Source organism: Hydra viridissima, unplaced genomic scaffold (assembly GCF_058129835.1).
Source record: "Hydra viridissima isolate aposymbiotic clone 2 unplaced genomic scaffold, HvirCarnegie_v1 scaffold_2, whole genome shotgun sequence".
NCBI classification, from domain to species: Eukaryota; Metazoa; Cnidaria; class Hydrozoa; order Anthoathecata; family Hydridae; genus Hydra; species Hydra viridissima.
In genome coordinates, this window is record NW_028324301.1 from 10,783,381 (window position 1) to 10,811,308 (window position 27,928).

At 29.8% G+C, this 27,928-nt stretch overlaps 1 protein-coding gene and 3 pseudogenes across 7 annotated transcripts; 2 read left to right on the forward strand and 2 right to left on the reverse strand.

The window, feature by feature from the left end:
• Positions 1-101: 101 nt before the first annotated feature.
• Positions 102-27,928, forward strand: LOC149891880 (NEDD4-binding protein 2-like). Of its 6 annotated transcripts, none has more exons than XR_016449935.1 (17): positions 102-242; positions 3,364-3,564; positions 3,717-3,807; positions 3,920-3,982; positions 4,128-4,183; positions 6,613-6,701; positions 6,914-6,990; positions 7,136-8,010; positions 8,219-8,304; positions 9,726-9,762; positions 9,969-10,120; positions 10,308-10,420; positions 16,789-17,113; positions 17,192-17,259; positions 17,351-17,456; positions 20,004-20,112; positions 27,719-27,928. XR_016449935.1 is itself a non-coding variant. In XM_090079229.1 (17 exons), the coding sequence occupies exons 3-17, from the start codon at positions 3,767-3,769 to the stop codon at positions 27,762-27,764; spliced, it is 2,235 nt and encodes a 744-aa protein (XP_089935355.1). In that variant the 5' UTR covers positions 102-242; positions 3,364-3,564; positions 3,717-3,766; the 3' UTR covers positions 27,765-27,928. The 6 variants fall into 6 exon arrangements, 4 of the variants coding, with proteins under 4 accessions (XP_089935355.1, XP_089935354.1, XP_089935356.1 ...); XM_090079229.1 differs by having other exon boundaries at positions 17,359-17,456; XR_016449934.1 differs by lacking the exon at positions 102-242 and adding an exon at positions 373-580.
• LOC149891881 (uncharacterized) lies at positions 10,785-14,586 on the forward strand (annotated as a pseudogene).
• Positions 12,044-14,162, reverse strand: LOC149891882 (uncharacterized; annotated as a pseudogene). The gene is made up of 7 exons (XR_016450279.1): positions 14,097-14,162; positions 13,866-14,031; positions 13,487-13,576; positions 12,883-13,062; positions 12,533-12,597; positions 12,272-12,366; positions 12,044-12,179 (listed from the first exon to the last, which is right to left on the reverse strand). The product of XR_016450279.1 is annotated as an uncharacterized LOC149891882 (transcript).
• On the reverse strand, positions 20,672-22,857 carry LOC149891883 (uncharacterized; annotated as a pseudogene).

A 27,928-nucleotide genomic window follows, 5' to 3' on the forward strand; every position in this document is an offset into this window, starting at 1 on the left:
AAGTTCTTTTACAAATAAGGGGAGAGGGATTAAAAATGGTCAAAAATCTCATGACGTACAAACGACCCCTTTGTACGTAATCCGATTTTTATTGAACAGAAAAAAACCAAAATGCCGATATTCATTTGTTATTCAACCAAATGCGCTGTACTCCGCAGAGTACAGTGCGTTAGGTAGATCTGCCGAATAGGCAAAATGAACTTCTTTTGTATACTTTAATGTGTAGGTCATTTGTGTCTGAGGTAAATTTTAATAATTTGACAAATGACTTATTTTACTATATCTTTGTATTTTAGCTTTAAAATAGCTTTTTCTTTTTAAAAATATTTTTTAGTATGGTATTAGAACATTTTCTGAGAACACAATTAAAATCCAATTATAAAATTTAAATTTCTTTCTATCGTTCGCTAAGGTATATTACATATTAAAAAAACCTTTTTACATCAAATGGATTCTGATCCATACACAGAAAACGATTTGAAAAAAAGAAATGATATAAAGAGCCACTTTTATGAGGTTTTTAAGAGAAAAATTGAGTTGGGTATTATCGATATGGTATTATCGAATTGTGACTATGATGGTAAGCATTCTTTTGATAGGAAAATATTTAGATATATAGCTTGCTACTCTTTATACTAATATATTTAATTACGGCATTTAATAATTTTTTACTAGTGTAAATATTTAATAGTCAGGATCAACAAGTAAAAAGAATCTTAGAAGCATGTTGCTAAATGCAAGGTTAATTAAAAAACATTAGCACAAAGTTTAAGATCAAGTTGGCTGTCAGCAGGTGCAACTTGGTACAATATACTGTATGTAACAAATAAAATTGTTTACTGATGGAGCTAGAGCAAGTAGACCATTGAACAAAAAGGCATTTGTTAAATCATAATTTAGTTTTGTATCACAATCTGTACCACAAATCTAACATTTGATCTATGGTACACATTGAGATAAGTATTTCATAATTTCTACCTGTAATTTTTATTGTATATCATTCAAGCTCTGTCTAGCAGAGGCTTCTTAGCTTGAACTTCAGTTTAGACAATACTTTTGCCATCCAACTAGCCTGATAGTTGACACCCAGAGGTATCATTTAAATACCACTTGATGTTGGACAAAAAAGAGAGAGAAAGGAGTATGGTGTTTACATCTATCCTTCTCCTCTAGTTGCCTCTTGATAGCAGATAGAGAGAGAGAGAGAGAGAGAGAGAGAGAGAGAGAGAGAGAGAGAGAGAGAGAGAGGAATAGGCTGTTCACATTCACATCATCCTGAACAAATCCTTATGCTAGTTCTTTTAAATTAGAGCTGAAAAAATTTTTTTAGAGAAAAGTAACTACAAGATTTTGGATTGAACTAAGCAAAGGCTAAAAAAATCCAAACCAAACTTGAGTTGTAAAATTTGGGTTCTTTCCTATCACTAACTTAAATTGGTACAGTTCAGTAGTGCTGCAACCTTAAGTTTTATGATATGTTTAGTGATTTCCTTTGTACAATTTGGAGGCTTATTTAAGCTTATGGTATGTTCTTCAATTCAATCTTGACTCAAGGTTTTAGGTATGGATTCAGAACTACATGTTATGGACATACTTGCTGATTCAGCAACACTAAGCTCTCTCTTTTTTTTGCTTTGTCATTACAAAAGGAATTTCATTACAAAAATGAAAAAATGAATAATTTGATTTGAAATAGCTGAATATGTTTGGTTTAAATCTAAAATTGCAAAAATGTGGCATCAGATATTTTGTGAATTCCAGACAACATATATGATAATATGAAAAATCGCTTATCATATTGATGACATTTTAAGGCTCTGATTTGGTATGTGTAGTCTGTAGAGCTTTCTTCCAGTTTGCTGGTGTGTCTGCTGGAAACTTTTGATTCACATTTGCCATGTCTATCATATTCCATAAAGGAGTGTCCTTAAACTGGAAATGAAACTGCTTTTGTTAAATTGCTCTGGTTTGTGAGCTAGATAATGCAAGAAATGTGATACAGTCCAGTTCTTGTTTTGTACAGAAGATCACAAATCAACTTGATCTGTTTCACATCATGAGGCAGCTGACTAAAAAAATCTTAGACCATTGAGTACACATCATCCAACCCTTTCTTGCCCACAGTTTCATTGTAGCAATAAAAATAAAAATTTTTCAATGGAAAGACATGAATGTTAAAGGAGTAGAATGACAGCTGTCTGGGGCAGTTAATATCTTAAATTGAAATGTTTAGGTATTGGAAAATTTTTTGAAAAACAAAGCAGATTATCTTACAGTCATTGGAGCGTTGTGCTTCTAATTGCACAGATCTTTTCCTCAGCTTTCCTTTGGTAGAGATCAAGAGAAATATTCTTCTGGCTTCTGTTGAGTCTGATTGCGCAAACATTAATGTATTTGTACAATCAGACTCAACAGGAAGGTCTACTTGACTACTTGATTGATTCAAGTACATATATCATCTCTTAATACTCATATGACATTTATAATAATGGTGAGATTCTGCTTTCACTGAATCTTCCTTTCTGTTCTGGTGGTGTCGAACTCTATGAACAGAATTGAAAGAGGCAAAATATGCAGTATGTTCATCTTTTTTTTCAAAGAATTGAAATAGGAAATCCTCCAGGCCCTCTCATCTTTGGTAATAACCTGAAAAATATCAGGATTTACAGTTACATGGTGGTCCTGCAACATCACTTCTCAATTGTTCATCTTGAGAAAACTCTCCTTTTTGACCAGTAACTTGTTTTTTCTTCAGCTTTTCTATGACATTTGGTTTGTTTACAACATCCACCTTGTTATTTGGAAAGTTGCTAACTGGTCACGTAATTTTTTCCTAGATTTTTTTTTTACTTAGTACAGAAGTATAAACCAATGAAAATCAGTGTTTCTTATTTAAATGACACCTTGATAGTCCCCTGAAAATGGTGTTTTTTTTGTCTGTATGTTGTTAGAAGTAATAGGCAAGCACCAGTACATGATAAAAGAGACAAATGCAAAATATGGCAAAATTGGACAACTATGGTTTTTCCCTTGTATTCTTATTTGATGATAAGAAAGGTTTACTAATAAAAAAAAATTATTTCTTTGATACAAAATGTTAAAATTCTTCAAATAATTAAAAAAAGTGGCAAAAAAAAAATTAGAAATAAAATTTTTCAAATAATTTACAAGCTCTAATACACCAGTTTGCCAAACAATATAATATAGTTTAAATATAATGCTTTCTAGTTAAGATTTATTGCTAATCTAAGCACAAGTTGAAATTCCACAATGGATTTTTGTTTAAAAATCATTGATAAAAAGGTAATCCTAATAGCAGATTGTTAATGAGTGTCTTAATCTATTTAAAGTTTTTGTTTTTAGCTGATAAAGCTTTGGACCACCTCTTAACAATTGGTGGACAAAATGATTTTTCATCCCAAAATGGTGTGGGTGTTCACAAACCATTAAATTTATTGGATCAGTTTTCTGGAAAAGATTCTTCAAAAACTTTTAATAATAGTTCTGGGTTTTTGCAAAGCTTGACTGTTAATGAGAAACTAGATAATGAGAAACTAAGTGATGGTATAATTTTCTAATTTGACATAGCATACATAGTTATTTTACATGTTACTGTATGCTTATACCTAATAATTTTGTTAACAGGTGTAAAGGTAAGTTCATCTTGTAAATATTTCTGTAAATCCTGTAGTTCTATAAAAAGGATGCTTTTTTAGTTTTTTTAGAAAAAAATCTAAATAATCCAACTTATAAAGTTTTGGTTATAATGCGTGGTCTTCCAGGATCTGGGAAATCAACTAAAGCTAGGTTATTTTCTTTCATTACAAGGATTATCCTATTTAAGGATGCAACATTCAAAGATGATTGAGAAGATTTTTTTAAACAAAAACACAAAAAAGTTCAATTTTTTATATTTTAGACAGCTGAGAGGTGCTAATGGTTTACTTTACTCAACAGATGATTTCTTCTTTGACAATGAAAGGTTTTTAAATATTTTAAAACAATTTAGTGCATGATCTATGTAAAGGTGTGTACAATCTAAGTGTAAAGAGAGTGTTTTTATAAAGCTGTCTAATGCTGATTCTAAAAAACTAAAAATAAAAACTTTTATTTAACTACTGATTTAGATACATTTATGACCCATATCGCTTACAGGAGGCTCACCAGTGGAATCAAAGGAGAAGTAATACGTAATTTCCATTTTTATAATATTTCATCAAACCACTGTAGACCAGAGGGTCAGCTTGGACTGACGTAGAATTTCTTTAAATTGATCTACTATTTTTATTGTGTCAATGAGAAGTAAGCATAATTAAAATCAATTTCAGTTACTTGGACTAAAAAAAGGTCCAAGTTTTACTGTAATCATCTTTATTAGTGTCAAAAAAATGTTGCCTAAGGTTTTTCTGATACCAGATTATTCTGATACCAATAAGACAGTATATTTATAAATGTTATATAATGCAACTTGCAATACCTTATCAGTGCATCTTAACCAAGAATGTAAGTAAACTAACCAAATATATCTATTCTCTTTTAGCTTTTGTTCAAAAACTTTAATTTAAAAAGAAAAACTGGTATAAGTTGATACAATGTATAAGTCAAGGTCATTTTTTGACTTGTATGTACTTTTATATGAGCAACTTGGACTCCTTATCATACTCTGGTAGTGTGTCCACTATGAAATAAACATAAGTTTTGTTTACACATATTTTCTAAAGAAAAAGCAAAAACATCTAAAGCATATCTATTATATGTAGAGTTTGCTCATATTTTCTATTTACAGTTTAAATTTTGATAGTGACTTAAAATGATCACCTTTCTTCAACCAATATACTGCACAGAGTCATAATGAAAATTTTTACAAGGTACACTTATGCTTAAAGTATTGTGGTTATTTGTTTCAGTCAACAACTGAAATTGATTTTAGTAAAGCAAACCTTTGCCTGTAAAAAGTCATCCTAGGTGAAGCTCATCAGAACTAGGTTACCCTTTAGTCCACTGTATTTTTCCCTCATTGTAGTTATGTGTTTTTATCATCTTGAAAATTAAAATTTAAAAAATAGTTTACATAATTTCTTATACTAAGCGTTTTTAAGTAAACATTAAAATGATAGCTTTCAAAAAAAAACTGTAAAAATGGTTATTTTCTCAAAAAAACTTGCTAAACTATCTCTTATAGTCTTTAAAGTTTTTTTGAATTCTTATTATTTTCTTTTTGGATTTTCAATAAAGTTTTTTTTGTCTATTATCCTTTTCTATTGAAGCAATTGCATATGTTACTTATTATGGTATTCCAATTTTTGATATAGTTTTCCCCCCACCAGTTTGTCAACAATGGTTTGCCACTAATATTATTGCCACTATTATTTTTTGTCTTTACTGTTTAGCAGTGTCACTATTCTTTACTAAGCTAATTCATGTGTTTGTTTTTTGTTTTTTTTTTTGTCACTCTGACCACTCAACACAGGTACTAAGAAACTAATAAAATTATTCATCTTGAAGTTCTAATCTCATTTAATTTTCTAAGATTTCTAAGAACAATAATAATTTAACATATGATAATTGCAACCTTTGAATTGAGTTTAGAATTTTTTTTCAATACTTTCTAATTAAAATTAAGTAGTAAAAATAAATTATAAATAAAAATATTAATAGTAATATTATTAATGTTATATTTATAATCTTAAATAAAAATTTCCTGTATTTAGGGTTTCTTTAAAAAGTCAAGAAAATCATTTATAGTTATAGTTAACAATCTTTCAGCCCTCTGCTACTGATCCTTTTGATAAAATTACAAAGTACTCACTAATATATTGATTTTAAAGGTTGATATGTTTAAATTCATTTTGAAATTTCCCATAGTGAAAGTTCTTTTTTGGCCTATAAGTGCATTAAAATAATTTTTTTAGCCCAAAATTGATTTCCAAATTATTAAAAGGGATATATATTTTGATTTATTGGACCAGTATTTATATTTTTTAAATAGCATAGTAAAGTATTTTTGAGGGTGAAGTTTAAAAAGTAAAAGCTGCTTTTCAGGCCCAATCGTAACTCTTTTTTTAAACTGTAGCATTTTTTTGGTTTCACAATCTTGCACTTAAAATGAGCATTTGAGCAATATTTTGAAAACATAAAAAAAAGTTTTTTTAAATTTTTTAAGTTTTTAAATCTGAATTGCAAAAAATTAAAAAAGATCTTAAAATTAGTAGAGATAAGTAGTAAATACATGCCCTTCATTTTACTACTTAACACTAGTTGCTCTTGAAATAATACATGCCCTTCATTTTACTACTTAACACTATTTGCTCATGAAATAATACATGCCCTTCATTTTACTACTTAACACTCGTTGCTCATGAAATAATAGCAGAAAAGTAATTTCAGTAAAAGACTTTTAATGTATTTATCAATAGTCTCTAGCTTTACTAAGAAAGTTTAGAGACTATTATTACAATATTTAATTGATAAATGTAACCTATAACAGCAGTTTTCTCCCCTCTAAAAAACTCATTTTTTAAACTAGTTTATTAGTGGAGCTCAACAGATTCTATATTATCTTTTAATGTTTTTTCTTAATTTATAATCATAATTTTTTTCTAATCTTAATAGCAAATGATGGTATGGAACTGAACATATCACCAATCATAATAGACAACACAAATACAATGGCCTGGGAAATAAAACCCTATGTTGCTATGGTAAGTTAATGTAACATTAAAGTCATGTAAACAACAGTTAAAGTCATATGAAAAGTTTTATGTTAAAGTTACAAATGCTGGAAGAGAAATCATCACTTTCTTATTAGTCTTCAAAATTTAATTCTTTTTTTTTTTCTCTCTTGTTATTTATTTAGTTTTTTTAAGTTTTTGAAATAATTTGTTTTCTCAAAACTTTGTTTTTTTTTATGTAGGCATTAAAACATAATTATATGGTTTACATAATAGAACCAGTGACACCTTGGGCTTGGAATCCAAGTGAACTGGCTAAGTAAATTTTTATTCTTTATTTTGAATAATGTATTATTTAAAAAATTATTTGTGTTTTGACTTTTTCAATTGTTTTTTTAGTTTTTGTTATTATTTTTAAAGAATAATTTCTTCATCAAAACAGTAAGATTTTATTGTTGATCCAGACGCAACACTCATGGTGTATCAAAAGACCATATTGAGCATATGAAGGAGAAGTATGAAAAACATGTAACTGTTGAAAGTATTATAAAAAGTTTCAACCTAAAAGTGCCTTCGAGTTACCTAAAAAGAAATTCCAATATAGCTCCTGATGGTGCTTCATCAAAAGAAACTGATAGTAATAGTGACAAAGAAATGTGTAGTGCTCAACCTGATCTTTCTGTAAAAAACCCTGAAATATCAGAAAATGTTATTCTTAGTGATAATTTCATAGTTGATGTTTCTTCATTTTATGATTCGTCTACTAAAAGCATGTCAATAAAAAAAAAAGGTAAAATTGAGGATATTGTGAGTGCATTGGTTTCTACAGTTTGTGGTAATGTACCAAAGTCTGATTACAACTCTCAAAGTAAAAAACAAACATCAAATCAGTGTGTATTTAATTCATACCAAACTGAAGAAAATGTTATTCATTCAAAAAGTAATTTAGATAATAGTTCTAGTGAGTGTCAACTTATAATGCAGAATGAGTTACTTGAATTTGACATTAAGTTTCTCACAGAGTGCTTTCCATTACAAGATGAAAATTACATACGTAATTACTTACTTCAGTATGATGGAGATCTTTTGAAAACTGTCGACCATTTATCTAATTTAACTTATATGTCTGATAAACCTGATAGCGAAGATATGGAGCAAGATGACATTAAAGATACTTCCTATTCTTTAAACAACACAACCCAAAACTGTATAGACCAGAATAGTATTGCTGGAGAAATAATTTATTGTGACACTACAAATGGTGAAGATGTAAACATTATTATTGATCCTAGACTGGGAATGGAGTTAATTAAGAGGTTTGGTTCTGGAGATGATTATGGTATGTTGAATTGCAATTTTAAAATTATTATAGTCTGTTCAATGGTTGATGCATTTTAAAATGTTAAAGGTCATAAAGTATTAAAAGATTCCTTTCCACATATAGTCCATTAGTTCTAATAATGACAAAACAAAGTAGGTGAATCTGGGTATAAGAACTAATTGGTTTATTTTAACTTCTCATTATGTTAGGATAAATTTGATTTTAGAAAATCTCTACTCAGCAGACTATGTAATGGAATTAAATCCTAATTTGGCAAAGGAGTTACATTCAAGTTGGCTGAACTCAGTGAAGGTATTCTTTTTTAAGTGTATATTATTGAAAATATTTTATCTTTTTGTTCTTTATTTGATGACCAAATAAAATATAAAAATTGCAAAAGTAAAAAATAGTCATAAGCATTTTCAGTTAAAAACCTTTGAATGGAGTTAATTAATTATGTAACTATGTTAATAACTCAGGATGAATAACAAAATCAATCAATATTAATGTATAAAACATATGCAATGTCAATAATCTGCTAAATATATATTGCCATTTATTTGCTACACATGCATTTTGTTTGCCATTTAGTAATGAAGAAGTAACTATGTTGTTCCTGGTGTAACTTTTGTGTCAGTTTTGTTGTTAATGGATGTTAAAATCAATTATATTGTTGAATGTATTGTGCCATCCCTAGATTACTTTTTTATTGTGAGGCACTTTGTGACTCAAGAAAACTGGGTCTATGATTAATTTTAATATCTTAGAGGCTTTCTCCTTCTTCGTTACCAGCTGAAGGTGTTTTCTCGCATATAATTATCTCTGTCATGATAACTTGGATCTTTAAATAAATGCTGAAAAAAATTTATCTTTAACATCTTAAATTTTAAATTTAAGTAGCCAATGAGATATTTTTAGTACAACAATTTTGTAAACAGGTTGTAACATGGTGAATACAGCAAACTGATTCTTATATACCATAGTATGATTACCTATAACAATCTAACAGAATTGTTTTATGCAACCATCTTTAAATAATTAAAGTTTTTTTATAATCCGGTACTTGCTTATTTAAGGAATCAAAAACTCTTTATAAAGCTCATTTTGACTTATAAAACCTAATGATGTCATTTATTTTCTGAAGTATGAAAATTCTTTTCTTTTGTGTATTCATGGGAGTATTGGTTTCAATTTTAATTTTTGTAGCTGTGTAACAGCCCTTGGTTCATTTCACAGATGACAGCATTTAGTCTTTTTCAGTGTTTAACTCAGTCATGAACAGTGACAAAAGACATTTAATGCTTTATGTTCATTAATAGTTGTTGTATTTTTTATGTTGATTAAAAATTATTGTATTTTTTATGTTCATTAATAGTGTTTTTTATGTTCATTAACAGTTGTTGTGTTTTTTATGTTCATTTATTTGGGGGCTTAGATAGGTTTTGGTTTCTAATAGTTAGATAACCGATGTTTTTTATTTTCAGTATCAAGAATTATAAAGCGACAAAGTTTATTTTCAGTGGTTAAGAATTATCTTTTATCTTACTATTTAATTAATTTTGTAGAGAAATGTTTAGCATGCTCAACCATATAAAAACTTGGGATTTAGTTTAAAATGACATAAGTTTTAAAAGTATTTGAAAGCGGCCATTTAATTGTATCATTTTTCCTTGTGCCATTTTTCCTTAGGATTCTTTATTTTAAATTTATTTTAACTTCAATTTTAATTTTAGAAAAGGAAACGTGCAGGCCAAACTGTTTTAGAATCAGGTAAAAATTAATTTCTTTTTTTTCAGTCATTTGTTACACTTACACTTACAGTTTAAAATGTTTGTTACACTCTACACTTACAGTTTAAAATGTTTGTTTGTTATGTATATGTGTAATAGTTCCGAAATTAACCAGAATTGGTTTTAAGTTAATTTTCGCTAGTATATTTGTGACGCAATGTCACTAGCAAACATAAATTTTTATAGGAAATTCAATTACACAGCATATGCAAGAGAGTGAAAAGGCAAAAACCGAATTTGTTGATGGGAATGTGAAAAAGAAGCAAAGAATTGTGCCGATTGGAAATAAATACTCCACAAAAGATACGCCTAAAGCTGCCTTTGGTGAAAAATTAAGGGTGATTTTATCACTTTCATAATTAAATATATCTTTTTTAAATTTATGTTTTACAGATTTATTAACATGTGATGAGCGTGGAGCTACGGTACTTTGCTATTAACTAATAGTGAATACTTAAATAGTTTGTATACTTAAAAATGTGTATAAGTATGTTTAAGAAAACTTCATTTCACGGAACTTTGTAGGACTTTTCCGGTAAACATTTAACATCCAAACAGCAAAGAATTCGTGAAGACCTATATAGTGAGTTTCCTGGGGTAGATAAAAATGCACTTGATGATGTGCTCGAATCGTGTGGGTAGGTTAACGTTAGTTTTATAGATTTCGTTTCATTTGATTTCAATAAATGATAAAAGTGTTAAGGCGGATTTCCACGGAGCGAATTAATTCGCGCAACGTAATTTTTTTCGCCGCGAATGTTTCTGAGCATGCGCACAAAAATATTTTTTATCGCCTGGAGATTTTTTCGTTTCGCAAAAAAGCTGGATAGATTTCAACTTCATTTGTGGCGAATTTATTCGCTTAAATAAAGAACCAATCAGGTCCTTTAAAATATGCAAACTCAGCAATTGTGTTTAAAATGAAATGTTTGAAAGTAAACGTTTGAAAACCAAACGTGTGAAAACCAAACGTGTGAAAACCAAACGTGTGAAAACCAAACGTGTGAAAATCAAACGTGTGAAAAAAAACAAAACGTGTGAATATCAATCGTGTGAAAAACAATCGTGTGAAAAACAAACACATCGAAATTGTTGAAAATAAAGTAAATTTAAAAATGCCCGACAACAACCTGTTAATGGAGTGGTTAAGAGACAGAGATATCTCTCAACCACTAAATAATGTAGATTTAATGGTTTTATTAAATGCTTCGCAATATACTCAGAATCATGCTGCAATTACGGATGAGGTTAACGAAGTTGTCGAAAGTGAAGAGACTTTCGATAATGATACTTGTCAACCAGCTGAATTTGATAAAGATACTTTTCTTGAAGCTGTTCGTAAGTTACCAAGCTTGTGGGATGTAAATCATGTTACATACAAAGACAGGACGGTGAAAACAAATGCTTGGAAAAAACTTGCATTGTTATTTAACAAAGAAGAGGACTTTCTTCAAAAACAATTAAAAAATTTGAAAGATACATTAAAGAAGTGTTTAAACAAACGTAATCGTATGACAAGATTGAATTTACCAAAATGTAAGTTTTTTGATCAGATGGAATTTTTGCATGAAATAAGTGCAAACAAACCAACCGAATCTAATGTTGTTCCAGATTTTACTTCGTCATCATCATTTCACTCACAGTGTAGTTTTTCACCATTAAGTCCAAGTACAAGTAGTTGTGGTAGTGACTTAATTCTAACTGGAACTCTTAAAAGATTAAACCATTCCAAACAACCAATAAAAAAAGAAAGCACGGGTCACAAACCAGAACAAGGAGTCATTCTCACAATTGTCTCAATCATTAGTAGAGTGTGACAAGATGTTAAAAAAGACGATCCCAGTCGGCAAACAGCGTTGAAATAACGTTGAATTAACGTTGAAACCTAACGTTGAATTTACGTTTAAGCAACGTTTAGAATGAAAGTTTTTTTCAACGTTGATTTATCAACGTTAAATCAACGTTCGGTTCAAACGTTAAATCAACGTTCAATCGACGCAAAATACGTTATAAGAACGTTGAATTTACGTTGAAACAACGTTTAGAATGACAGCTTTTTTCAACGTTGATTTATCAACGTTAAATCAATCTTCAATAGACTCAATTAATTGTGTCTATTGGACTATCAATGTATATTAAGCGTATAAAATATACTCAGTCTACAGTTAGACTATTTTTAGTTAAGTTTAGTTAGACATATATTAGTAAAGAAAAAGATAACATTTGTTTATGATATTTATATATTTAAATATTACATATATTTACATATATTTGAATAAAATCAACACAAATTTCTTTTCTTTACTGCCACCTTTTCTAAATGAGCGTATTTTAGGAAGTCAGACAATATTCCATCAATCAAAGTTTCTGTCGCTCCATCGTATATAATAGTAGAAGCTGTAAAAAAAAAGAAAATATAAAGTAAAAATCAAAAAAGGAAGATTTTAAATGATGAATGGAAAAGTTTCACATAATTTATAAAGATATACCTTTAACAATGCCATATAAATTAGTGTTCTTAAAACATATTTTTCCATCATTGCCTTTCATATTCATTGAGGCCATAAAATTGTTTGAAAATATTCTAAATTTTTAAAAGATAATGTAACTGTGAAATGATTATAAATAAATAATAATTTTTCAAATATTTAAATTGAATTTATTATGAAATAAATTTTTTCTAAAATTATTAAACAAATAAGTTTTGTAAAAAGTAATTATAAATGTGATAAGAGCTATCAGTTAATTACCTCAGCATAATTTTGTGTATTCTATCTTTTGAAGATGTTCCTTTAATTAATTGTAGCTGATTTACCTACAAAAAACATAAAGTAAATCTAACATTATGGTTTGGGTCAAATATGATATCAAAACATTGAACTTTTTCAGATCTCTAAGACAAATTTTAATAAAGTGATCCAGGATTTTTCTAGGACAAATTCCAAGTTCCAAGTATTTTCCAAGACAATTTTTTTCTATATAATTCAAGAATTTTTTAATGTTTTTAAGGGCTGTTGTCCATCTTAACAATCTTTTTTTAACTAAAGGGTAATTTTCAATAACTAAATAACTATTTAAAAAAGTACTTATTATAACTCACCCATGATGAGCGCACTTTTTCATCATCTAATGCTTTATCCACTTCAGTGAACTCCACTTCTGATAAAATAACCCTTATTTGGCTTACAAATTCACTATTAGAAGCAGGCTCAGTCACTGTTTTGATTTCGCACCTCATTTCTTACATTGGTAAGTAGATACAACACTTTCTTTTGAAACTCTACAAATTTTGTTAAGTTTTACAAAATAATTTTAGTATTTGCATAGTAAAGAAATTTTTCAGTTTTTAAAACTTTTAAATCTTATATGAATTTTATATTTCTACAAAAAAAAAAAATAAATTTAAATAAAAATTTACTTTAAAATATAAAATATCATACTGCCTTCAGACATTGGAAACTTATAAACTTTATCTAATTTCTGTAGTTTATTTCTATTTTTCTTAACGTCATTGTGTGGTAAATTGTTTTTAACTAATTTCTTTATACAAATTGAACTTAAAACACATAGATTAAAAAAGCTTTGTCAACATTTTGTATCACTATCAGTTGAATATTACACTTTATATTATAATTGTATCTTTTTTTTTTAAAATAAGACAATGTTATTTTAAATTAATTAAATAAATTTAATGAGACAATAACCTTTATCTTGAAAAGAAGAATTGATATCTTCTTGGAAAAACTTTTGGCAAGGTGAGTTTAGGTTCTTTCCATACGCATCAACTTTTGACTCTAAAATTATAAATTGAAAGTAAAATTAAGTTACACAAACCATTAAAATATATATTTCATAAATACAACAACATGATAACATGTCATTGTATATATGAAATCATATATACAATGTATATATGATTTCTTAATAAACTTAATATATATGTATGTATGTATGTATGTATGTATGTATGTATGTATGTATGTATGTATGTATGTATGTATGTATGTATGTATGTATGTATGTATGTATGTATGTATGTATGTATGTATGTATGATAATTCCAGCATATAAACTAATGCCTACTTGGAAAATAACCAGGAAATTCTCTTTGTTTATATTTTCTTTGTTTATATTTTCGAAGGAAATCAACATCCTCATTGTCACTTTTTTCTTCTGTGGTTGTGAACTCAAAATTTTCACAATCCTGTTTGCTTTCTGTGGAAATGAAAAAGTTATAACAGCTCTTTCTCTTAGCCCATTAATTAAAAAAAAATAACTTTAAGAAATAGATGTAATACCAGAAGAGAATTTAACTTTTATTATTGGAAACTTTTCCAATTCCGTGTCATACTGAAAGATTATTAACCGATTTCGTGTCATACTAAAAGATTATTTCAATTACTTTTTGGGCTTTACTTATTTTACTTTAAACACCAACACAACGCATAGTTATTTAAAAACGGGTTTTTTTTGTCAACGTTGAACTAACGTTGAAAAAACGTTTACTGAGCAACGTTTTAAAAGTAACGTTATTTTAACGTTGAGATTTGGTTAACCAACGTTGAAACAACGCTTCAACCAAATATCAGCGTTGAAACAACGTGAAGATGCCGGCTGGGATGGAAGATGGTGAAGACGATGAAACTTCTCTTTTTGTCGAAGCCTTATTCCGATTATGAAAGAACCTCCATTGAAAGAAAGCAGGCGGGCTATGATAAAGATAAAAACACTTCTTTTCAATATGAAATACGGTGAACAAGAAGAAATTTAGGTTAATATATTCATATATATATATATATATATATATATATATATATATATATATATATATATATATATATATATATATATATATATATATATATGAATATATATTAAAACTTTTATGCTTATATTCTCCATGAAATACTTCTTTATATGAACTTATCATTTTAGATTGACATGAAAATTATTATTTTTAAATTCAAAATTTAAAGCTATTTTTGAAATATGATACAGTAGTTAATATATGATTAAAAGCATAAGTGCCAACTGTTAAAAGTTAACCTTGCAAATGAATTCAACCATTTCAATTGTTACTTATTAATCAACTGTAAAAAACTGGTCTTTAAATAATATTAGCTTTAAAGTGTCATAATATTTTGCTTTAAAGTTGTTAGACATTACCCTGAAACTATATGGTTTATTATTATGTTTTTTTGTCACCTTTAATAATAAGTTTTTAAGTTTATTTACATAAATTTATGAAGCTGCTTTTTATCTCATGACTTCTTTTTTATTTTATCACGCTTTATTTTTATGTGTAATCAAAGTTATGCAAATATAAATGCATTACACAAGTTTACATTTGAATCACAATCTAAACGACTTTGTTTTTTATTAAGAGTAACAATATTTTTACTTTAACTTCAGAAACTTTACAGATGTAATAATTTAGAGTTTTTACTCACTTTTTAATTGAGACAGGAACTGATTGGTTGACATTTTTTCAAATTTATGAGTTTCTATTTACTAAGTCTAATTGCCATCCCAGTTCTCCTTCTGGTGTATTAAAGTATTTTTTAAAGTCGTTCTAACCTGTTTTGCATTTTTTGAGTAGTTGTTAGAACCTGATTGTGTCAGTGGTTGAAGTGCAGCGGAACATAAATTATCTTTCCTCCAATCACCTGGTCTAAACCCAGCAGGACCGTCAGTATCAGTGTAATTTTTGGGACAGTAGTGATAATTATTTGCTGATCTTTTTTTTCATAAGAAAGTTACGCAAAGCCACAATCGCTTGTGTAATTAAAATAACTTTATAGAGATTAGCAATAATTGGCCTGCGAAGCATACGAAAGCGTGTTGTTCCAATACCAAATGTATTTTCTTTAACCCTTCTGGCTCTTGAAAGTCTGTAATTAAATATTCTTTGATCTAAAGGAATATTTTTATTACGATACGGTTTCATCATGTATTTTTTTAAACCAAAAGCATCATCAGCAACTAAAACATGGTAATATTTTTTCAGAATGACCAATATTGTTGGGATCAGGGAAATTTAATTTATTATTTTCAATTGCATAACCAAGACTGCAGTTATTAAAAACACTACCATCACTCAGTCTTCCCGAATCACCAATGTCTACCATAATGAATTCGTATTTAGCATTACAAACTGCTAGAAGGACAACACTATGCATTATTTTATAGTTAAAATATTCTGACCCTCCAATTATGGGGAGCTTGTATAATAATGTGCTTGCCATCTATTGCACCTATAGCATTTGGAAAATCCCAAATATTTTCAAATTCTTTTGCAATTGACTTCCATTCATGTTTTTCTGATGGGACGTGTAGAAAATTTCTTTCTTTCAATGAATTCCAAACGACTGCACACGTTTCACTAATAATTCTACTGATAGTGGAAGCACTGATTCTGTAACTTGCAGCAATAGTACACTGAGCATCTCCTGTTACAAGGAATCTAAGTGTTATGGCCAACCTCTCACTTGGACTGACAGGATCTCTCATTATAGTTCTTTGTTTCACAATGATAGGTGCTACAAACGCAAGCAACTCTTCGTAAGTTGTTGGAGACATACGAAAATACTTAAAAAGGTATTCCTGGTCGTGCAAACGTAAACCTTGTACTAATAAATGAAACTCTCCTTTCTGTAGGCGTTCGGCATAAATTTTCCTTACCCAAAATCGTTTCTTTAATTTTTTTTTGTTTCATTTGCAGTATCTTTAAAATAATTATTTTTCTACTAATCAATAACAACCTTTTTCTTATTAATGACATGTTTTCTAGCAATAAAAAAGGCGTGCCAACTTGATGGTGGAAATAAAAATTCTGATTCAGCGAAAAACGAGCTGCGTAAAAATTCGCTTCGCACAAAATAATTCGCTCCGTGGAAATCCGCCTTTATTAACTGTTTTTGAACTATTTGGTTTACTGTTGAATAATAATATAAAAATGCAAAGATTGTGATGGTTCATACTGCTATTGTTATTTTTTTTATATCAGCTATTGCTTAAAAACAGCAATCTCATTGACAAATTCTTCATGTGGTTTAAAGCCTGGTGTCAAAAATGTCTATGCATCATCTGCTATTGGTTGGAAAACTATTGAATCTCCTCCTAATAAAAAAACGATCGAACCCAACAAAGGCGTCAAATACAATAAAACAGCTAGCGACGTTTATCAAACACTTTCTGAAAATGATCAAAACTATAACGATTTGCGTGCAGAGGCATATCAGTATGCAACGTTGCGCGCAGAATGTTTTCAAAAAGCTGCAAAAGCTTTTCAAGAGAAAAAAGGACCTGTTGCCCAGCATTATGCTGATGAGGTTTTTGAGTTTCATGTAAATAAAAAGATTTTTTAGATTTTTCTTCAGTTTACTCTTACTTTTTAAATATTTATTTAGGGCCATCGTTTTACAGTTAAGATGAAAGAAGCACATGCACGTGCTGCGAAAATCATACTTCGTCGGAAGTAAGTGTATCTCTGTATTCTTGTATTATTTTTAAATGTTTTTTTTTTTAAGCAAAGCTGGTATTAGAATGTTATGATGGATTATTAAAAGTATTTCAGAAATGCAAATACCTCGCCTGAAATCATTGACTTGCATGGACTGCATGCCAACGAAGGTATTGATGCACTGAAGAGGTTTATAGCAGATTCTAAAAATGGTATGAAAATAACTTAAAATTATAATAAATTAAAAAAAAAATTAAAATAAAAGTTGAGCAAATATCCATTTAAACATTGTTTTAATATTCAATGTCAATTCAACGGGAGCTTTTCTAATATAATTTGAACAGGAATTTCTGTTTTGGAATTTTCAATTTTCACCGGCGTTTGCTAGCTTTTCCTTTTTCATTTACTCATCCAAAGTCATGTAATTGCTGATGCTACAGCTCCATATTTGCTGATGAAAATTGATATCGCAAAAAATAAATAAATCATTTTCCTCTTAGTTGTTTAGAATCGGCAAAAGATGTTGTTTAATTAAATTTCGAAAGGATTGCATTATATTTCAAGTTAATCTAATTAAAAAATTTAAAGAAACTTTTAACTTCAAAATTTTGCAAAATGCTTCTTGCTCAGCTCTTCAGATAACGGCAATAACGGCATTTTAACAGGCGGATTTTGGATTTTTCGTGTTTCAAATTCAAAACTTTTATATGTTAATGATGATGTCAAATGAGGATGGTTTACAAAAAATTACGGCAATCGGAACTTGGGGAAAAAAAACACCCCAATAATTTATCCCTCTTGAGCCCCGTCGAAAAAAATATTATTTCGGAAAAAAAACAACTACGTTATTCTATAGTAGACCAAAGCTCTTTTATATAATTCAAATTTCATCAACAATTCTCTTAGTGTTTAGAAATGGTGACCTTGTAAAATTTACAACCCCTTCAATTTGAGGGGGTTGCATTCATTACATGGTCATTATTCTTAAACACGAAAATAAATTTGATTAAATTTTCATTTTTTTAATGAACTTTGATTGACTTTAGGATGGTGTAATTATTTTTTCTAAAAAAATTATCTTCGTAGATAGGCAAGAGTGTAAACATTAGGTATTTTTGTAAAAATGGTGAAAAATGCTGTTACAAAAAGTTTTTATCTTAAACATTAAAAAAAAAATAAGATGCAACCTTAACCTTAATGTTTAAACTCTAAATTTAGCTTGGTCGAAATTAAAACATTTTAAGACATCTCATCTAAAGTACTCAAAAGTTCGATATAAGTTCTCAACGGATGTCTACCTATAAATATTATTCTAGTTCCTTGCAAATATTTGTATTTTAAATAAAAACGGAAAAAAATTACGCAATATACTATCTTCCATGCAATAAACAAGCCAAAAATATACAGATACTAAGGTGTGGAATATTAGACAAGAAATAAATGGTATTTTTAACAGGCTTAAATTAACAATTTTAGTTTTTAATTCTAGCATACTTAGTTTTAATTCTAGCGTACTTTAATAAAAAGTTTGCTTTTCTTTGTTACAAATGCTTGCTGTTATGATCAACAACACAGTTATAAAGTTGTTTTCCAATTCTAGATGTTCAGAGTAATGCTTATATCGCTCCCAATGAGCATTAAGTTTTGAATGCAAAGCTTCAGTTGGTTGTTCACTAAAAATTCCGACTGAAGATTGATGGTTTAACACAAATTCTTTAACGAGGTAGAAAACAGCATAGACCTTTTGTGTTGGTCACACATATTTGCAAAAATAGGAAAGATGTTTCTGATTTTCAGTCTTAAAGCATTCTTTTAGTGTTGTTCCAAAACATGAAGAAACAACTTTTTTGAAATGTCTTAGAGTTTCAATAAAACCAAAGACTTCATAAGCTCAAGCTTTTTCAGCAATTAGTTGGAGAATGTCCACGTCTTTTAAAAGCTTATGGCAATAATTGCCTTTGAAGTGTCCGCCATGGTATGTTTGGAGCTGAATGCCGTATTTTTTTGTAAACCATCCTCATTTGACATCATCATGAACATATAAAAGTTTTGATTTTGCACCATACTGGGAAGTTAACCATCTCAAACACAAAAAATCCAAAATCCACCTGTTAAAACGCAAAAATCAGGTTTGGACAAAATTAAAAGATTTAAAAGCACCTCCAAATGTACATATAAGGTCTTTATAAAGCCTCCATAGAAGGATTTTTTGGTCCTTTCAGATGAGTTTGATCGTGAATTTGAAAGGGTGTGTCGTGCAAAAATAAGTTTTAAAAAAAAAACACCAAACGATTGATTATTTGAAATACTGGAATGAGCAATAGAATCTTTGTTTAAGAGAAAGTTAGAAAGTGGAAATTCATTTATGAAGAAATAGATAAAGTAAACAAGAAAAAAGAAGGGAAGTGTACTAAATCCCTTAACAGTTAGATGAACATTTTGATGAATTTTTTGCTGAACGTTTACATGTTCAAGGAGCGTTTTTCATTTGTGCTTTTAAAAACTAATAAAATAATTTACAAATGGTATCTAGTTAAATAAATTACGTCCAACCTAACCCCTATGTTAAAATAGAATCTCTTTATTTTGGGTTATAGTTTTTATGAAATTTTTTTAAAATTCTGTTTAGTATTTTGGAAAGAATAGTTTGTTTTGATGTAGACAATGGCAAGCTTTCTTTTCCTTTTTTTTTTTTTTTTTTTTGGTTTCTGTTAAAGAAGTAAGTCAACATTTGATTAATTAAACGAGTTTTGGTTTAGTTGATTTAAAATGCATAACTGTAATAACTGGCCGCGGTAACCACAACAAAGATGGGAAATCTCCTCTTCGAAATGCTGTGCTGACGTATCTTGTTAGTAGTGGTTATAAGTAGGTTTCATTTTTTTTCCTATGTACTGAGCCATTAATTTTTTTCTATAATTAGATATGGCTCAGAAATGTATAATTATTTTGTTGATAATACATGTGGCACTGTGAACCAGAGAGACCGCCAGGTTTTATGTCTTGTCACTCGATCCAAACTTTTATTTTTAGTTTAGTATTAATGTATATGGTTAACTAAAAATATTTTTAAAATCTGGTTTACATGCTAAGGTTGGAAAAATCAATTTTTAAATTTCTACATATATTTATCACGTATAATTATCATAACCAAATTAAACACTTCTTCCATTAAAATCATTTGTTGATTTCTAAACTATTTCAAGATTCTTTTGTAGGTATTACTATTAGCAACCTTTTCAATTGGATTTGAAAAAGCTTTTCAAACATGTAATAGGAGCAAATTGACTTTTTTTTTCCCCGCTCCCCTAACTTTTTGCTGAATCTTGTGGCACACTATAAAAACATACATGCCTAAAATGAAAGTTGTTCTTGTGAATGAGAGCTCTTGAAATATTAAAAAACAAGCCATTTGTAATGTTTTTAAACAAATTTTGTGGCTATGAAAATAGCCGTTTTGACAGGATTATAGTCACTGTCCTGGACTTGTTGACTTCTTTTTGTTTCTAGGGCTGCATATCAAAGTTAATGTTAAATTCTTCTTGCATTAAAATCAACTACAGAGGATAGTAGTTGCTCTCCATGTCGAGTATGCTCTTCTTTACGTTTAAATCTACTCCATGTAGACTTAAATTTAGAATGAATAGCTTCTCCACACTGTTCAGCAAACTTGGATAGGCCACAGTTATGGTATTCAACAAATGGCTGAACATGACACAGCAAAATGTGAAACTTCCAACTTGCTGAAATTTTTTTCCCTAGAACCTGTGCAAGATCTTGGGTAGATAGGAAGGAGTTTTTTAAATTAGCAAATGCTAACTTATAATCTGACTCAAGAGTTCGACCAAAACAAGAATTCTTTACTTTTAAAGTCTTTCATGCACTGAACTATAGGTCTAAGTTGAGGAACCTGAGATGTAACAACTTTATCAAGTTCATTCAGGTTTTTCAAGATCTTGTTGGAATTATTTCCATCCCAACCTCTACCTTGGTACCGTCTCTGAAGAACATTTTTAGTTTTCAGCCAGTCATCAAATTCACGCCAGTCATCAAATTCATGGTATCCATAAGCAGACATCCTAAAGTAGATACAACTCCAATCAAAAGATGCAATTCAGGAGGTGGTACTAAATGCTGGATTAGAGTATCTGGATTCTCCTCTAGGTAGAGAATCCTTGGATATATCACATTCATATAATGTTGCATGTTAGATTTCTTGGAGTTATTTTCCAAAACATATTTTTCATACCAATAATCTAGACTCCCAAGAGTTCTTAGTTTTCCACATTCTTCATTTCTCAACCCTTCACACCACAGGCAAGCTCTTTTTCCTGCATGGCCTGACAGACCAAACACAGCATTGGCACACAAATCAAATGCTGCAAAAAACTTGACATCTTGTAAATTGAGTTTTTCTAATATTATTCTTAAGTTATGGTTTGTATCAGGAATATCTTCAACTATTGCAAGAATTTGACAACGCTGAACACCACTATTCATGTAAATTGCAGACTTTGTACTTTCATTTGCATCAAAGACATTAATTACAACTTTCAAAAAAGATCCTCCACCATCCATAGAAATTTGTACAAATGCTGAATGAAGGTCTAGAGCACGTTGTTTTATCAAATCAAGTATGAAAGATGATGTCTCTTGAACATACACAAGATCCTTTGAAACTTTTCCATCTTCACTGTCTAGGAAACCTATCTGTAAAAATATTTATATAATGTCATTTATTTATACACTAAAAAATAGCCTTCACATTCAACAACTTGTTGAAGCATCTCCAGATTGGGAAAACTTAGGGATTAAAGCTTTAACACAAAAAAATTAAATGTATATTACACAAAAAAGATAACAATTTCTAATTTATATATTAGTCAATTTAATATTAGCTGCACTTAATTTTACAAAAAAAACTACTTAACTTATAATGGTTACACATTATATAGTTACAATATTTGTATGTGTAGCCATCATAAATTCATGGTGGAGGATCTCTTTCTCTTTACATATAAAACATATTCATACAAAATGTTAGAACATTCTGAAAGTGCACTTTTGTGATTAATACTTATAAATTACCTTTTCTACATTATAAAAATGTTATATGGACTCCTCAAGTTCATTCAATTTGCCAAAAATATTAGGTTCTACAGCAGTCTTATTCCCTAATCCTTTCCGAAGAGAAGATATTAACTGTTTGGTTTCACTAATAGAAAGTTCCAATATTACTTGATGTTCTTTTATAACCTGTAAAGATACTTGTTTTACTGTTCTTCGATTTGCCTTGTTGGCAGGACATCCAACAGTTACAACCAATGGGTTTCCACCAGTTGATAAAGAAAAAGTTGTTTCTTTTGGAATGCAGTCAGCTTTCATCTTATCTTTTAATAAGCCTGAAGCAACTTGTTCAGCTTGAATGCTTCCCAAACTCTTGACAAGAGAGATCAAGTTTGTTACAGCAACTGAAGAAGAACAGTTGTGGGTGTATCCAGGTGATACACCCACAACTGTTCTTAAGTTATCTGGTGAAGAAGATATGATTGGTTCTGTTTCACTACTTTGAAGCATTGAAGCTGAATTCCTGGTCAGCATTTTCCACTCAACCTTCAAAAGTGGTATTTAAATACATAATTATATAAAGATAAATGCTTCATTACAATGAATGATTTAATATAAATAGTGGTCTGGTTTTTTAAATAAAACATGAAACTTTTTAGAGATTAATAGGCTTACTTTATAATAACACTTTAAAAAAATTAACGAGTTTAAAAAATATTTTTATTTTTTAAATATGAGAATTACCTTTTATACTCTCTCTCCCCACGAGCCTCTGGGTGTATTTCCCGACTTCATCAAGTAAAGGTTTCTTCTACAACTAGAGCAAACTACAGTTGGGTAATTACAAATTTCAAGGGAATACCCAGGATATATATACAGCTTCATCAGATCTTCTATTGTTGAATTTACAGGGTATAAAAGATTTGGACCTCGCTCCAAAAAATTCCCAGCAGCAGCAGCAGCAAAAGTCATTTCGTTCAAAAACAGCAGCGATGAGCCAGCAACAGCCATTTTCGTTTATTAAATAAAATTTAATATATGAAAATGGCTTTTTTTCGTTTATTAAATAAAATTTAATAAATGAAAATGGCTGCTGCTAGCTAATGATTAAAAACATTAAATCCAAAAAATAACACGGGTGTCTTGTTTCAAATGACATGGTTTTATAAAAAATATGTAATTTTGAGAAAAATGTAACTTAAAATTAAATCTTTAGAAAAAGTGATTGTAAACTTTTTTTTGATTTTTTTTATAAAATTGATTTCACAATATCTGGTTCTTAAATAAGTATTTGTAAAAGTTATTTGTATTACTTGATAGAAGACACCCGTTTTTTTTTCATTCTTACATAAGACTTACGCTTTTCATTACCCACAATTTATGTCGTCATTACGACGACTTTTTTTACCGATTTTTTAGTAACTTTTTTAAGCATTTATTCAAGGCTTTTAATTATCATTTTTAACATGCTAACACGCGATTTTGATTTAAAAAACATTTTTAATGATCAATATAAACTAATACTAAACTAATAAAAAAGGTTTTGGTTGAGTGACACGACATAAAACCTGGCGGTCTCTCTGGCTCACAGTGGTGAGTGTGTATATTATCCTAATTATACATACATACATACATACATACATACATACATACATACATACATACATACATACATACATACATACATACATACATACATACATACATACATACATACATACATACATACATTCCGAATATACTTGTTATTTGAAATAACCCTTGATATCTACTTTAGTTAGCTCATGTTTAGCTTTTTTACTTAACAAAACCATGCCATGTCGAGATCTATATTCATAGACTTTTGAGCTAGATGCTGGAATATTTTTAATTGTCCGTTTAAAAGCTTGTAAATGGCATGGAAATATTGGTAGAATAAGTTGCTGACATGTCTCAAGGTCATCGCTGGACACGTGACAGCAGAGATGGCGGTGTTACCTGGCAGTTGTCCCGATCAATCAACTCAAAATATAATTCAGCAGAGAAGCTCAGCTAAAAATGAAAATTTCAGTAGCTCGTTTACATTTTAGAACTACAAGATCAACATGTTTGTTTCATAAAAAGGGAACTATAATTGCTCATTTTTCATATTCCTTCGGCATTTGGTATTATGCACATGAGTCATTTCCTGTTTTCTATCAAACCCAATACATACCAATTCTTCATCTCATTACAATGCAATTTAATATTTTAGTCTCTCCAAGACTTCTTTATCTGTTTAGGGGAGAGGGGGGCACGTTGATACACTTTTTACATTTTCTGACATTAAAAGCTAAATATTATATTTAGAGTGGAAATAATAACTTGTATATGTTACACTAAATATCCTGCATATTTTAGTACCACAATTTTATTGATTAGAACATAATTAAAATAAATACAGCACAAAAAGTAAGGTAAAGGTTTGTGTATCAACCTGCCCCATGCTGGGCAAGTTGATACACACCATGGGGCAAGTTTATAAATTTAATAAGACTTGAAAATGAAGCTTTAAAAAACTAATTAAGTAATCAAACACAAAAGATTAGGTAAACAAACACAAAAGATTAGGTAAACAGGTAAACAAACACAAAAGATTAGGTAAACAGGTAAACAAACACAAAAGATTAAGTAAACAAACTAAAAAAATATGTTTTTTTTTAATCACTTTAAGCAATTTTCACAAATAAAATCAGGAGTACCATCTGTACATTCTTCATGGGCCCACAATTTGTTGTCTTAGTCTTAGTGTAATCAATTTTGACTTTGGTTCTCCTTTTTTATTTTTCTTTTGTTCTGCCAGGTCAATAGCCAGTTTCTCTGGTGTATAGGTCAAAATACGTGTTTTGCCCTGTTTTCTCCCGCGTTTACTCTGGCTGCGTGGTTCGGCTTTAGGAAATGGCCGTACCACATAGGGCGAGGCTATAGCTTGACTATTGGCACGAAAAATAGTTCCAGCAGATGTGGAAGCTACTGGACTTTCCTTACATATCGCTAACGAATCTGAAAGAGCTGATGTCAACGGTTGAAATTCAAATGAAGCTAAGTTCATAGTGACGTCTATTTGAAGATGACCATTGTTTTCAGTAGTAGCAATTTCCTTCACGTTCAAAGCAGAATCGACACCTCCAGAAACTGCAGGATCTGGCCTATCACTAACAGACAAGGGCAGAAACAGGACAGCGTCATTCCGAAAACGATTGTAAGGAAAAATCCCTGTAGATTCGAAGCCTGACTATGTTAGCAAGTGACATTGCAAGCTTGAATGTCACCTGCTACAACATATAGCGGAAATGTGAAGAGGCTGCATTGGCCGCCCGGAATGGCTATTTAGCCATGCATCGCACTGAATATTATGTCTCTTTAGTGAAAAAAACACTGAACGATCCAAAGGCTGCAGTCTGTGCGAACAATGAGGAGGGAACAAAAGCAGATCAATACCATATTCCTTGGCATATTGAATAGATTCAAGAGATACATGAGATTCATGATTGTCCAACAGCAGCTGGACAGGTTGTTCAACTTTTGGTTTACAATGTTTCACAAATGTTTACAATGTTTCACAAAAATAGAAAAAAATTCTCTCTTGTCATCCAGCCAGAAATATGACATGCTCCAACAGAGCCGGGGGGACCTCCATCTACCATTCGTTTACTATATCTGAACCTGTTCATTATACCTGATTCGTTCACTATACCTTTATTAGGCCTATTTACCTATTTACTATCTCTGCGAGAAAAAAAAAAAAGTCTACACCAAACAATTGAATTGCATTAATGCAAATACATAAACAAAAATATTTTCGGCCATATTCAAATGCTTTACCAAAGGGGTAAGATGATACAGTGTATCAATTTGCCCCAAGTGGTCTGTATCAACGTGCCCCTTTAGACCGCGTTGCATTAAATTCGAGTTATATTTTAACAGAAGCAACGAACAAACAAATGACATATACAAAATCATTTAACAATGTTTTCTTAAACTTATGGAAGAGTTGATGAGTTAAATGTACTTACCTTTTTTGTAAAATCTCTTACGAAACACGTTGTCAGTTTTTTTGAAAGTTGCTCGATTTACAAAATGCTTCCCAGCCTGATTAATTTTAAAATGAACGGAAATCTTTTTACATCGGAAGTTAAAGAACTAAAAAGCTATTTCCCGTACCAAATCTTATTCGCGCAATTAGTGTAATTGCTGTTTTATTAGCTTTGTACCGATTTACCCTCGTATCAACTTGCCCCCCTCTCCCCTATCTTACTATGGTCGAATATAGTCTGTGATATTAGAAGGTTTAGATCTTTCAATACTACATACACTCAACTACAATGGTATCAAAAAGTAATCATAAATTTAGTTTAAAATACTCTGCAATAATTTTTCAATTGATAATTGTTCAAAATTATTGATTTCTGCCAAATCAAAAGTCAACAAACAACACTAACACTTTTTTATCCTTTTTTTTCACAGGGTGCATTTCCAAAGCTCTGTTTAGCATATTTATAAGTTGCCGATGATGTGTTTAATAAAATGGAAACGTCTAATTATGCAGAATCTATTAAATTATTTAAACGTTTGCTTAGCTATACTTGTGTAGCAAACTAAAACTTAATTAACATCAAAATTTACACAAAAATTAACATACACGATCTTGCAATTTTCACTTTATAATATGCACTAATAAAAGCTGTAACAATCTGTAAGTGTAACTTAAAGTAAGTTTCTGCAAGTTTCTAACCCAAAAGTTTAGTCTGTGCAACGATAACGCAATCTACATATCTACAAGGCTGTCACAGTTGCAATTACTAAACAGTTTTTAATGTGGCTCTACGACTTTTGGCAGACATTGTTTTTGAGCTTCAGGTTCTTTACAAAATCTTAACTATTCTGGGCTGATGTATCACAAATTTCGTGTCATTAACTTTTAGCCAGTTATCGGCAACGCTTAGTCATATTCACGCAATCACTGGATCAGCAGAATATTATTTATCGGAATATCTGTGATGATTCTCCTAGTAAACCACTACTGGATGTAAACACAGACGACAAATCTGTTACACCTTTAATTCCTTTTTATTTACGAGCAGTAAGTTTGAACACGGCTTCATTGCCATTATAGAGGAATTCTATCTTCAGCAAATATATGGCCTTCGCCATCCAACGTCCTCAATGCATGGCACCAGACTTTCGAATCGCGTTATTTGTTTTTAGACCAATAGCAGAACCAAGAACCCTTACAAATTCTTTAAACATTCTGAATTTTTTTTAAGTAGAATCAGATCATAACAAATAAACTTTTTGGAGGGTGAGACTAAGCCTTTACCAAAAATAGTTTTTTTTGGCTGTTTATATTTCATAACATTTATGTGAAAAAATTATTGCTGTGATTTAGGTACGAGATGAGAAGTTCCGGTGGTATGCTAAAGGTTTTTCTCTAAAATTTGGAAAACGGAATTTGCATATTATTTGTATATATTTTACAAAATGTAATTGTAAATAGCTAAAAGTAATTGTTACATTAAGAAGTATGCACAACAGTATTTTTTGTAAAACTTTTTACTGCACTGACGTGAAGATAACGTTTCTGAAGCTAGCTAATAAA